This window comes from Chanos chanos, chromosome 3 (assembly GCF_902362185.1).
Source record: "Chanos chanos chromosome 3, fChaCha1.1, whole genome shotgun sequence".
Classification (NCBI taxonomy): Eukaryota; Metazoa; Chordata; class Actinopteri; order Gonorynchiformes; family Chanidae; genus Chanos; species Chanos chanos.
The window spans coordinates 17,354,005-17,367,238 of NC_044497.1; the positions used below are offsets into that span (position 1 = coordinate 17,354,005).

General features: G+C 41.0%; 1 protein-coding gene across 1 annotated transcript; it reads left to right on the forward strand.

Moving 5' to 3' along the window:
* Positions 1-406: 406 nt before the first annotated feature.
* c3h18orf63 (chromosome 3 C18orf63 homolog) lies at positions 407-12,552 on the forward strand. The gene is made up of 13 exons (XM_030767619.1): positions 407-540; positions 975-1,053; positions 2,102-2,158; positions 2,503-2,614; positions 4,674-4,715; positions 5,198-5,274; positions 6,569-6,675; positions 6,931-7,027; positions 7,772-7,857; positions 8,500-8,694; positions 10,325-10,985; positions 11,409-11,492; positions 12,430-12,552. The coding sequence occupies exons 1-13, from the start codon at positions 407-409 to the stop codon at positions 12,550-12,552; spliced, it is 1,854 nt and encodes a 617-aa protein (XP_030623479.1).
* The last annotated feature ends 682 nt before the right edge of the window (positions 12,553-13,234 follow it).

A 13,234-nucleotide genomic window follows, 5' to 3' on the forward strand; every position in this document is an offset into this window, starting at 1 on the left:
CGTTTTACCTGATTTAGCTAACAGCTATCCGGTGAACATCGTCGTAGTCCTGAGGTAGACTATCCACTTAAAGTTATGTTTAATTGCCGATTAGCCCATTTAGCAATTTTTTATTCAATTTTTAATGAAGTTTCTGGCAGGCTGACACGGAAAGCTGTCTGAATTAGTGGGGAAAAGGTGGGACGTACTTTGTCATTTATCATCTTATTTGAACATTATGTGGTACAACCGAACTACTTTTTTTAATCCGCACCTCAAAAAGTACTGGAATGACTTTGACTCGAACAGTATTATACTGTAGTTATAAGCTTCTGAAACACAATAGGGGATATTTTATAATTGACCTTAAAAGCAAACAATGTTTCACAAATGTGAGATAAGACACCTTTTGCGTTTTTTCCCCAGAATGAGCGGCGGTGGAGAACAGTCTTTGTTTTTTGTAAGTCTGCCGGACCCGAGGAAGCTGTGCTGCGTTACTCTATATCTCCAAAGTATCTCAGATGAGGGGGAGCTGAGGAACAGACAAATAAAGTCATGCAGGTGAGACCTCCTACCTACCTTTTGATAGTTTGACTTTTTGTGCACTAACCGCCCTTGTATTTGGGAATACTTGTGAATATTGGATTGCATGATCTGAGTGAAAAATAGGTAGATTTCCTGCAGTGTTACCCTTGTGCAGGATTTTGCTCGAGTGCTGACGTGAGGCACCTGATATCAGTATTCAGAGACACACTGATTGGAATATTGATTAACCCAGTAACCCCAGTTGGGTTAGAACTTAGGTCTTTATACTGTTCAGTAGAAACTTATCTACTCTTTGTCTTTTTTCTGACTGTTGACTGTTTTCTGACATTTGTCAGTTGTGATTCTTTTTCATTGTCTCATCTTGTTTAACTTTGCTTGAATCATATTTTGCACCACCTTGTTTGGTAACAACAGAGTATTGTCTCTGAATGCATCCCTGTCTCTTTCAGAGATCTTCTCTTCTTGTATTCAGACGTCATTGCCTCACCAGTGTTAGGGTCTTCTGGAGGAGTCATGACAGTAATGGCTGTAAGTGTGGCAAACTGGAGTAAGCTTTGATTAAGGCTTTCTCATCCACCTTTGAAATAAAATTTTCACATATATCTCTCTTTGTGAGATATGTATGTGTCTTTGTGTGTGTGTGTGTATGTGATGTGTGTGTGTGTTTTATGTAAAATATCAATAAATTTTTTTTTTCCCACAGGGATTAGCCCACCTCATTTTTGAGGGGTCACTTTAGTTCACAGGGACCGGAATGAGCTTGCGTGAATATGATCCTGGTGGCTGATGCAGTCTGCACACAAAAGAGTTCCTGAAAACCCTTAGCGCAGGAAATCAGTGTTCCCTTATTACCATTTGTAGGTCCAACCGGAGGGACTGCCATGCTAAAATAAGGCTTTTATCTCCATCTGAGTGTGGTAGAAGAAGTGTGTGTGAGGTTGCAGTTGAAAACATGCGTGAGAGTGTTTGCGTGCATGTGTGCGTGCTTGCTCGCATGCGGAGTGTATGTGCGTGCCTACACTGCCCCTGTGCAGACACGCTCCTCACAGCATAAATTGTTGTTTCACATTCCAGGGATTCTGGCAGCAATTTCCTCATCTGGCTGGAGGCCAACATAAAGCAAAGCCACAAGAAAAGGAAAAAAAAAGTGTCAAAGCAGGTCAACAATTAGCTGTGCTGCGTCTCCCCAGATTTTGATGTGACGAGCGTGACAGAAACTTTTTACTCTTATTCTGACTTAAATCACAAGTCAGAGGTTCCTCCCAATGGTGTTTGAAACCCTCAATTGCACGTTGCAATGCTGATGAATTATTGAGTATGTTGCTTATGTAATGATCTTGCCTTTTGTTCTTGTGCAGCCAGAGCAGCCTCTGGTAGGAGGTCTTTGTATATAGAAATGGTGTTTTTATCAGTAAATAAATTTCTGTTTGGACTTTTAGGTACCTGACCCTTTTATTGAGATCACATGGGGTCATCAAATGCATGGCATGTTTTTGACCTACCAAGATTTAGCTTCTGTAGCTTTTAAATGAACTGCCCTTTTTGTTTGACATTGTCACTTTGAACTCTCTCACAGATAACCTTCTTCAAAAGAGGTATCATCCAGGCCTATGCACAGAGACACGGTCTGCAGGTTAGTTGTTAGCATGTGTCATCAAAATGATCAGTGAATGCCAGCATCTAACTTGATTCTCAGTGTGTTTAAGGTCATCTGACTGTCAGATGCGGAGTAGATACAGTTGAATGTCTAGCCCTTCTGGACACAGTCCTTTAAATTTATTCTGAAGCAGTTGAATTTGAATTGAACTCAACACCTGGAGTTTACTTTGGTAATATTAGAATACATTAGAATACATTATGATAATATGCGCTGTCCAATCAGAGGGCTCTGAATGATTTGATTAAATGTAACTTTGCTTGCATTTAGAAATTTCCATAGGTAATTGCTATGTATTCTGCCCTTTCTACTGAGTACAGCTAGGTGCCCCACAGAGAGTACTGCCTGTCTCACTGCAAGCATGTCTGTCTTACTCCCTGATTGCTAGACTGGCGCCACGCTGGAACAAGGCTGGCCAGTTCCTCATTGCAGGTGAGACATGCTGACACAGCCGCTAGGACAGTTTAGTCACGTCGTCTCATGTTAGACAGTTCCGCCTCCTTTCTGAAATCTTCTGGGACTGCCCGGGCACTAAAACAAGTTATGAGATCTGTAAAGTATTATTTACATGTTTGTCCTGTATGTTTTATTTACAGACATTGGTTACGTGTTTGTCCAGTATGTTTTTCATGTATGTGTTATTTACATGCATTATTTACATGTTTGTTCATTGTAGTGTTTATTTACATGTTGGTCCAGTATGATTGCACTCTGGTCATTTAGAATGACTGCTTAACTGTGCAAACTGGCATCTTTCCTGTAACTATGGTGACTGGAACTGGCATCTTTCCTGTGACTATAGTGTGTGGAAACCGGGTCTTTTGGAGAGTTTTTTTTTTTTTTTTTTTTTTTTTTTTCTCTCCTGCTGTATTTTTTTTCTCTCTGTTGCAATGTTTCTCATTCCATTCCTACGGATCACCCCGTTCACAGCACATTATATAAACATAACACTCCTGCAACGGAATAAACAGAGAGATCATCTAGAAGAGATTTAGATAATAATAATAATAATGATAAAAAAATCGAGGCAAGCTCAGAGGAACTGCTATTGTGGCTGTAAAGATGGATTAGAAATCGCTGATCTATTTAATGAGTTTCTTTGATCTCGACAGACAAACAGGTTGAAGGGAGCCCAGAACACTGTGCTGTGTGTGGTGGAAGAATAGTGGCCTGTCTTGGCTGATGGTTACAGGTTGTAACAGTAACTTCTGTGCAGTAGATCAGAGAACGAAATGGCTGCTGATCGTCAGTGAAATGGTCTGCGGTCAGAACTTGTTTGTAGAGTGTCTGTTAAAGTTTGCACTTTGAACATTCCCCAGTGTGACAGAGCAGTTTTTTAATCTGCCCTTTTTCTGTGAATGTGTTACACCACCTAGTTCTGCTCTCACCTTGGGCCTGCTTCTCCTAACACAGAGAGATTATCACTCCGCTCATTCTGACTGTTATTGTTTCCTTGCTCCACCAATATTTTTATGGCCTTGGCTTTGGAACAGAGCCAAAGAAAACCCAGTTGTAATCTGAATGAGAATGCTTGATGTTGAACTGGTATTATCACAGGTTTTACTTTAGCTTTTTTCTTCCCTAAGAAAAGACTGTTTGCAAAGTAGCTCAGTATTGATCTACTGTAGAGCATTTGAAAAAAAAAAAACAGGCATAGGCTCAAGTATTAAATAATTAAGGTCCTATTTGTCACATAAGAGAGTTTTTCTTTGTAAATGTTACATCAGGCATGCTGCCTGTGGCCTGGGATCTTGTAAAGCTGCTTCGTGGTAATTACTATTATTATGAAGAACATTGTGCAAATAAACCTGAACTGAATTTCAAAAAATGCAAAAAAAATTCATAAAGATCATTATACACTTTTTTTTTAAAAAGAAAATCTTACATCTGTTCTCATGGGCTAGTAAGCACAGTTACAACCACTGAACAGACAGTAATTGATTCCTCAACAATGCTAGTGTGACTACCAAGAATTAGGGCATTTGTGAGTGCTGCTAAACTAATTCACAAGGTGTATGAATCAGTGAGGATTGATTTATGTAATACAAAATTGAGGTTAGAATTTCCACAGGCCTGTTCTGTGAATGTCTTCCACAGATGACTAGTTCATGAGCAGGCTTGTTGAGCTGATTGAGAACACACATTTGAGGGGTTTGCTGTGGCCTTGTAGTGGAGGTCTTTGCCTAGTGGAGCAGGCCAAGGGTTGACCTTGGACACTATTCTAACTTTATCAGTCTCTCAGGGCTATCACGATCACTGAGATAATCTCCAATATGTGGACCGTTACAGTCTTATTTAAACATTTATTGTAATGTTTGTCAGGTGTCAAATTTGATAGTGTCTTGTTAGAAAGTAACAGTGGTTCTTAACTGCCAGAAAGTTCTGATAGGAAAAGATTCTGTGATACTTTAGTCTATACTGGTGTTGTATGGTTACATAACCGTATCCATAAAACAGATTCTTTTGTGTGTTTTTTTTTCTCTCTTTCTAGGAAAGGACTTCCTGTCTGTCTCTGGGAAACTGAATGCTGTTGGTAGGTGGGATTGGTGTCTTCCAGCCAAGGAAATCATAGTTGGACATTTTTAGTTAACTGCATTTTACTTTTAATTATTTCTTCATTTGTATTTCTTTCTTTGCCAGATTTGATCATTCTGGTCAGTCGATTCTCAATCTGAACCAAGTGCACTTAGTCACACATATGGTAATCAGTAGTGTGTGTGGGTGTGGCTTTTTTTTTTTTTTTTCACAGACTCTCATGACTCATGTTTCCTTCATGCCTTGGTTGAGTTGAAGTGTGTATACTGACAAAGTCAAGCTGAACTAACTCTAAATCTCCACTGTTTACATATCTCAGTCCTTATGTGATCTCGGGGGCCATTTGATTTGTGTGAAAAGGCCAACACGCACGCACACACACCCTGATACTAATAACGAGTGCTTGGTTCCAGATGATTCTGTGTTTCCTGTGGTAACTGAGATGGACTGAGCTCAGCTCTGTGCTTTGTTCACTGACAGTGTTAGAGATGAGTGTCACTGAGAACCAGCTGTGTATCAGTGTGCAAGCCAGCGCAGTCAGACTGCCTCCAGCCACAGTAAGGCACACCTTCACACACATTCACAGGCCTTTGGCCTTAAAGGGACACTCTTTATATGCTCACTTGGCAGATTTTTTTAAACTCTTGACTCTTTCTCTGTTTTTGACTCTTATCGATACCATAGCTTTGACTGGTGTTTTTGGCAGGCATTTTGATATATTTCATAAACATTTGTGTTGACGTGGTGTTATAGAATGCAGTGCTGTTTCCTTATTTACTACAAAGCATTTATAGATTCCTCAGCTGCAAATAGACTAGGTTGTTATGTTGATTTATTGGTATGCATGCTATCAGAAGTTCATAAATCTTAGTAACCCATGCATCTTCTTAACCCCAGAGGAGCAGGTTCAATTATGTGAGCCTACACTTCGTCTCTTACGTTGCCATCAACCTTTTCCACACTAATCACTATTTTCCTTTGCCCTAGTCACCTTCGGTCAAACCAACCTCACCAGAGATGACTTCTGTGCCTAGTTTAGTCATACATTGACCTATCTCTTTAACACATGCAACCAATTAAAAGCATTTATTTCATACTCAGATTAGTGGTCAAGTCTGGTCCAGTGAAGATACGGGGAGGCTTTTTTTTTAGTTTTGTAGCCTTACTCAGTCAGAGCAGGTGTGATGAGGGAAGGGGAGGACAGCTTTGCTTCTTGTGTATGGCCCTTTAACCCAAAGGTTGCCTTGGAGTTGTGTGACTTCTGACACAGAGTGTAGTAATTGCAAATTTCATTTGACACAACAAACTTGTTAACTGTGGGAACCTCTTAAAGAGGCTGAATGTGTATTGTAGTTAAAATGTGAATTTGAGGCTTGTCAATACACGAAGACAAAAAACATGATAACCTTACACAATACTTTTTCTGTACTGCTGAGAACAGAAATGAAGGGCAGCAAAGATGGGTCAGTTTTATTACAATATTTCTGAATAACTCTAAAAACACACATCACAATGTATGCTAATATGCTGCACACTGTTCCATGTTATGAATATATGACTGTACCATTCAACTCCAGTCTCACTCATGTAACAAGACAGTGAAGAACTATTGTAAAACTGAACAGTTATCACAGAAATATAACTGAAATACCTGTCACACCACGCTCGCTCCATTTTTTTTTAAAAGTTTCCTCAAACAAACTTAAATATTGCTTTTGGTGAAAGAATCGTGATGTGTGTTATCAATAACATATTAATGAGGTAAAGCTGGTTTACTTTTGACAGTATGTTTGTAATCCAATTTGTATTTATTTTTAAATCATTGCTTTAACTATGTGTTTTTACTGTCAGCTGGAAGATTTTGACTTGCCTCCCCTTGTTGTGAGGAACTTCCTCACAAATGGAGATGCAGTGGTCAACACTGACGTGTCCAATAACTGGTGCTATATTCTACCAAGGCAAGTTTCCTCTCTCTTCCTCTGAGTGTGGGAGTGGGTGTCTGGGTGTTGTGTGCGTATGTGTGTTCATGTGTATAGGGTGGTTGTAAGTAGTTGCTTCATCACCATAGACGTGAGCCTGAGTGGACTAAATAAGTAAGATTAGATTCTGAATAGACTCTTCCCTCGTAATGCAACGTACAGTTCCACCAGTTTGAAATTTAGGTGGGAAAGCAGGCCAGTGTAAAGTAAAACCACTAATGATTGTGTTTACAGCATGAAGAAAGGCCAGATCGTCAGTATCAGTCATAGAATCCCTGCAGAGTGCCCCTTCCAGTCATACCCTGAGCTACGGGCACACTGGAGCAGTATGGTAAAACACAGTCTCACTCCACACACACACACACACATTTGTAAAAGTATATGATCAAATTGACAGTGTGTTTTGCTAAGCTGTAGTAAGTGACTGTAATGTCAGGCATCAGAAGTGTTCTTATTGTCTTAGTCTTTATTTGAATTACCCTCTCTTTATACCAATTCATGCTAAATAATCCATGAATCAGTACTGTGGTTATATCTTTGGTGTTCAGAAGAAATGAAATGCTCTCATCCCTTTTGTCTGCCTTCACTTATACGCCTGTAACTGAAGGAACTGTGTTGGCATTCTTAAGGATTTTATCACTTCTAGTTTAATAACATATAAATCTAATGCCATGCTGCTAATGATTTGCTGAAGTGTGTGTGTGTGTGTGTGTGTTTAAGCAGAGGGAACCACCTTGTTTGGAGTAGAAAATGAAATCTAACCTTTGATAACAAACATGCTCCATGCTGGTTGTTTCTATCACGCAGAATCATACACACTTTCCCCCTTTTATCTCTCTCACGCGCGCGCACACACACACACACAAAAACAGAAACCAAAAGACACAGATAGAAACCATCTGTTGGCACCTAACGTACATACAGACATTTTGTTTGGTTCATGTATGTCCTTGGACTCAATCACATTCAACCAGAGACAAAGGTACACAAGAAAAAATATGTCTTAAATTTCACCCCAGTGAAGAAGATGCTCACCCTCTCTCTCTTTTCCTCCCCCTTTCTGTCATTGGACCAGTACGGGTATGTCCTGCCAGCAGTAGGGGACGAGAACATGGTATACTGCGGCGTGTACTTTAAACTGGTTGGCAAGAGGCTCTTCACGTATCCCACCAAATACCTTTATCCTGCAGTTTTTGTGCAAATAAACAAGTAGAGCTCTGTGTTTACCCAGTGGCCACGTGTTTGTCCACCATAAACTTCCATAAACCATTCATCATCTGTCCACTTAGGGTTTAGTTGCATTCATGCTGCCATTCAGTGAATCATCATAATCTAGAGTTTTCTGATGGTGTACACACAGGCAGCATTTCTACAGTAGGTTCAGCAGTGGTTGATGTTCTTCTGATGACACCTTGTGGATTCTTACTCATCGGGGAATTGCTGTTAAATGAATTTGGCCTTCTGGACTTGTCTGCACTTGTCTTCAGTTCTTGATTTCACCAGTTTGAATTAAGACCCGGATCCAGGCTAACCGATACCGTCTCCAAACCTGTCTTTTGGAGTTTAGGCTATCTGACACCTTTCACAGGTGCCACAAGCTGCACAACAATGCAAGGGATTTAGTTTGGCCATGTATTGAATTACCTCACATCTCTATATGAGATAAGCAATCAATGGTACAGTTCCCGAAGCACCAGGCATAAACTTTCATCCATTTGCCAGTTTGTTCATTGTATTATTATTTTATTATTGTTATTATTAAAACAAACATTCTGATGGTATTTGGTCTGAATCCTGGCTCAGATATCCCCTGTGCTGTGTCCGGACTCAGCCAGTGCAGCGCTTTCCCAGAGTCGACCTGCAGGGGGCGCTCATGCCTTTCATTTCAGAGCTCAGGGCAAAACTGGAAGGTGTGTGTGGCTTCCCAGTGAGAATGACCAGCAAGCCATGTTACCATACCAGCAATTTGAGCAGACCCACGTTGCAGGTGCAGCGCGCGCACACACACACACACACACACACTTCGGTCATGTCCATGAGAGACAGAGATATCAGGAATAATTGCAGTACTTAATTAGTTAAATATAGAGTGTTTAAATGTATCTACTTATAGATATGAGGTCTTGATTCCATTTGTGTTAAGTAATTAAAACGGATTAGTGTGGTCCTGAAAGTACAGCTTCTGGTTTTTGAATTAAAATGAGATTAATGCATCCCCCAAGGTCTGGTCAGATAACTGGATTAAGCAGTGTAAATCCAGAGTTTAAAAAAAAGGATTAGCAGCATGCACAGAGTCGAGGCAATTCAGAGCCCATTAGACTGTGTGTCATTAGGCGTGTGCCTTCTACAAGCCACCAAACACATTTCACGTTGGAAAGCACAGTGCAATGTCTGCCTCTTCATGTAGCCATAGAATTTTAGCCATCCTGAGAATTTTTCTTCCAGTGGATTTTTTTTTCCGTCTTTGCAACATATATGATAGCTGTTTATTGTTCTTCTCTTGACTGCTCTTCGCAGGCAGACTCCTGGCTGCCACCTGGTAAGGGCTGGTTAGCTTGCCTGTGTGATGCTACACTGCAGTCTGTGCAAAGACTTCACCAGCAGCATGTCTCTCTCATACTTCAGTCTGTAGCACGTGAACAACACATCCTGTTTATCTCGAGATTCTGCAGAGCTATTGATAAACTGCTCAAAAAAAAAACTCAACTCTGAAGATTCTCTCTCTCTCTCGCCCTCCCTCCCCTAGACAGACAGTACACAGGCCTGTGTGATCTCAGACACCTTAGAGATTTATCACTCCGGACTGTTTGAATAATGCATCATGTTCAGGTTTCAGATTTATATCTAAAAAGAAATCAGCATACCCAAACCCAGAGTTTCCAGCTGAAGCTGTGGACAGTTCTACATGAGGTCATTTCCTCCATGCAGTTATAGTCTACAGATGGAAGGGAAAGTCTCCCTGCCAGAGGGAGTCAGATTTTATTTATGCTGGACCCAGCTCACGTTGGTGTTACTCGCTTTTGACAAACGAAGTGGAGTGTGATTGGTCAAGGCAGTGTTCTGAGTTCACACCCGTGTGAGAATGGCAGCCGAGCTTAAACACCAACCACTCGTAATGAAAACGCATTAACAGCAGTCCTTCATTTAAAGTACATCTAACAAGGACAGAGTACTCGGTTTCTGTTAGAGTACTCTAGTACTCTGCTTCTGAAATATTATGGAGTAGTCTGGAGTACTCTGTAATATTTCAGAAAAGTTGTAATAGTGTAGATTGTGCTGTGGGCCAGCTGTAAGTCATTTGTGCAGCATATGACTTACAGGAAGCAGGTAGTAACAGCATATGTTTGGTCATTTAAAAATCTACTTTGTTAGTGAAATTAACTGTCAACCACAGTCTTTTTTGTGTGAACAGCAAACCAATAGTTCTTGTGCTGTCTCTATCAAATTAACTAAATGTAATTACAGCTTTGGACCAGGGTAAGTTTCCCTTATTGTTCTTAATTACTTTAGTATATTGGCAGGAGGAAGCTTGAGCAATCCTGCACTTGGATTTGTATTTCACTGTGATTTTTTTTTTTTATTATTATTTATTTTAAACAAACGTCTTCTTTTCTTAGGGCTTGGCCAGCTATCCTGTGAATTTAACAACTAAAACCTCCAGCAGGCCGGTCCTGACGAAACTGCCCAGTACCTGCCCACAGAGTGGCTCTCACCATGGGGCTGGCTCTATGCAGCATCTCCCCAGTCAGCCAGAGAGAAGCCAGCACAGCCAGACCAGTAAACAGGGGAGTGTGGAGAACACACACCGTCTAGAGTCCCCTCTGGGGTGTAACACAGAGAGGGGCTGGCTGTCTTCCTCCACCTCTCCTTCCATCATTCCATCCTCCTCCGTTTCTTGTCACAGCCAGACACAGGCTGCGGTACGGGAGCCAAAACTCATACCCATCTTCAAAAACAGAACCCTCCCACGCCACGTCAACGTTACCAAGATCTTGGCGGAGAAACGGCAGACGGCAGCACAGAGGCACTCTGTACCTGCTTCTGCTGTGAAAAGAGCCCTTTCTCCTTCCTCACTCTCCTCCTCTTCCTCCTCAACCCCTCTTTGCTCTGCCTCTGACCTGCCCTGTCTCTCTGTCGTACCTCCATGGTTCAGTCGACCGTCACTGGACCGTGTTTCTCTGTCTCGCTTAGAGGAGCAGAACAGAGACAGTGCTGGCAGGGATGATCTGCAACAACCATCTTCTCTCGCTCAGACCCAGGCTTTGACACAAATCCCCAGTAGCAGAGGAGTAAGTCAGCCAAGAAAACAAGTGTTGGATGGAATGAAAATGACTAACTGATCCAAAATACCACAACAACTAAAATGAAGCATATTGGTTCAAAATGAAGTGTGTGTGTGTGTTTGTGTGTGTGTGTGTGTGTGTGTGTGTGTGTAATACCACTTTTCATTGTTCTTTTTTCATTAACTGGATTATTGATGACTGTTTGGTTGATGGTTTGTATCAGCGTCTATTCCGTGAGACCAGTTTCACAGCCTATTAATTTTATAGTGCTGTATGTTTTAGTTTCGCATATCATAGCACTTTGTACATGGTCAAGCATATTAATCAAACGCAAAGCACAGCCCATTGCCTTTGATCATGGTTTATTTTACTGAATCTAGCTCTCGTCATGTAATTCAGTTCACGTTACTGTTTTCTCTTATGGCCCAGGGAGAGGTGTTTGAGTCCAAGCCAAAGAGATCCAAGTCTAATGTGCAGGATGTGGATGTGGAAAAGTATGCCAGAAACAGTCAGGTACTTCACTCATTCATCTCCCCTCCATCATCTGTCATGAAAAGCCTCTTCACCAAACAGCAGCTTGACATGGATTACACATTCGCTCTTTAATTCATTCATTCATTTGTTCATTCATTCATTCATTCATTCATACACTCATTCTTTTAATTTTTCAGCCGTGTTCATTCTCTCAACCTCAGGCTTGATGAATTTGCTTGCATGGTAATAAATAGAGTTAGCTGGCTACAGTACTGCTCGTCTCTGTAGACATGGAGACAAGGTTGAATTCAGCTTTCGGTCCGTTCACCACTCGGTATTTTCACATGCATTTCAGCACTCTGGAGGCGTGGGCCAGACATCCTAAGCATACATATCACATACATTAATATTGTAATGGAAACTCTGATGATGAGGGAGTAGACTGATTTTCATGGAGCAGTTTGGAAATTTAAATGCTGATTTTCTCTCGAGTAACACCTGAAGTCTTACCGAATGTGTCATCTCATTTATTAAAGGGAGAGGGTGGGAGGTGGGCAGGGATGGTTGGGGTGTGACTGCTTGATATAGGACAGCAATCCATCAGGCTGAATGTGTATCAGCATTCATAAACCAAATGAATTCTCCCACAACACCTCCAAATGAAATCCATTACAAGCCTGGCAAGTGTTCACAGGCTGCTGAGATGCCATTAAGAGAATTGATGGCCCATTTGATCATCTTTACGACAGAGATGGTGATGGGGGGGGGGGGCGGCATCTTAGATGCTGTCCTACCATCGTTCACCATCTAGCACCAAAAATATTAACTGCAGTGTGTACTTTTAATTAATCTACATAATCATATTACTATTTGTCAAAATTAAACTGTACAGGTGTGGATCCTCTGTATTTCTCTTAGACTGGATGCATGTATACATTTTTTTTTGCCTTTAATAATGGTTATTCTTTTCTATAAGTTGGCAAAGGTCAACTCAGCGACCCTGCAGGCGTGGCTGAGGAGTCGAGGGGTGGTCATACGCTCAAAGGACAGGAAGGAGGAGCTGGTGTCAAAGGTCATGCAGTGTCTGAACGAGCCCTGAGGCACAGGGGTCACTACCCAGACAGACAGTGCAGGAGTTGGGTTACACGTGGAGGAAACCTAGCCTCAGGCCAGTTCCCATGTGGAGCCTCTGATTAGTGTCATGTACTGTTGCAGTAGGTTAATGAGTTGCACATGAGTTCACTGTACTGTTGGAGCTTGTTTCTGGTATTTCCATAACAGGATGACTGTTACTGTTTAAACCAGATACATCTTTTAAACCAGAAAAGAGACCTTTAAGGAAAAAAAAAAAAAGTTAAACTTTTTCAGTGTTTGTTATTTGTATTTCAAAGCCTGCTAAAATATTGGGCAAATTTGTTTCACTTAAAAGAAATCTGAAAATTGTCCACAGTGTGGTTGGTTAATACAATGACCCGAACAAACCTGCAAATCAGTTTCTTGTGTGTTATGTTTTTCTGATGTTAGCTGAACGCTTTTAGAAAGTTGGCTCTTAGTTTTGAGTTGTTTGTGGAAAAAAAAAAATACAAATTTGCCTTCTTGGAATATCGAAGTCATTTTGTGTGTTTTTTATCATGGTGAGATATTTTTGACAAAGTTGAAGGTACAGATCATGAAATCTTTTTGGCTTCCACCGAAGGTTCATAGCTTCACATTGCAAAGCAACCAAAGATGCTTTGAAAAGGAAGTGCTTTTGCAAAGCGAGTTCACAAAGTCTTTCCAAA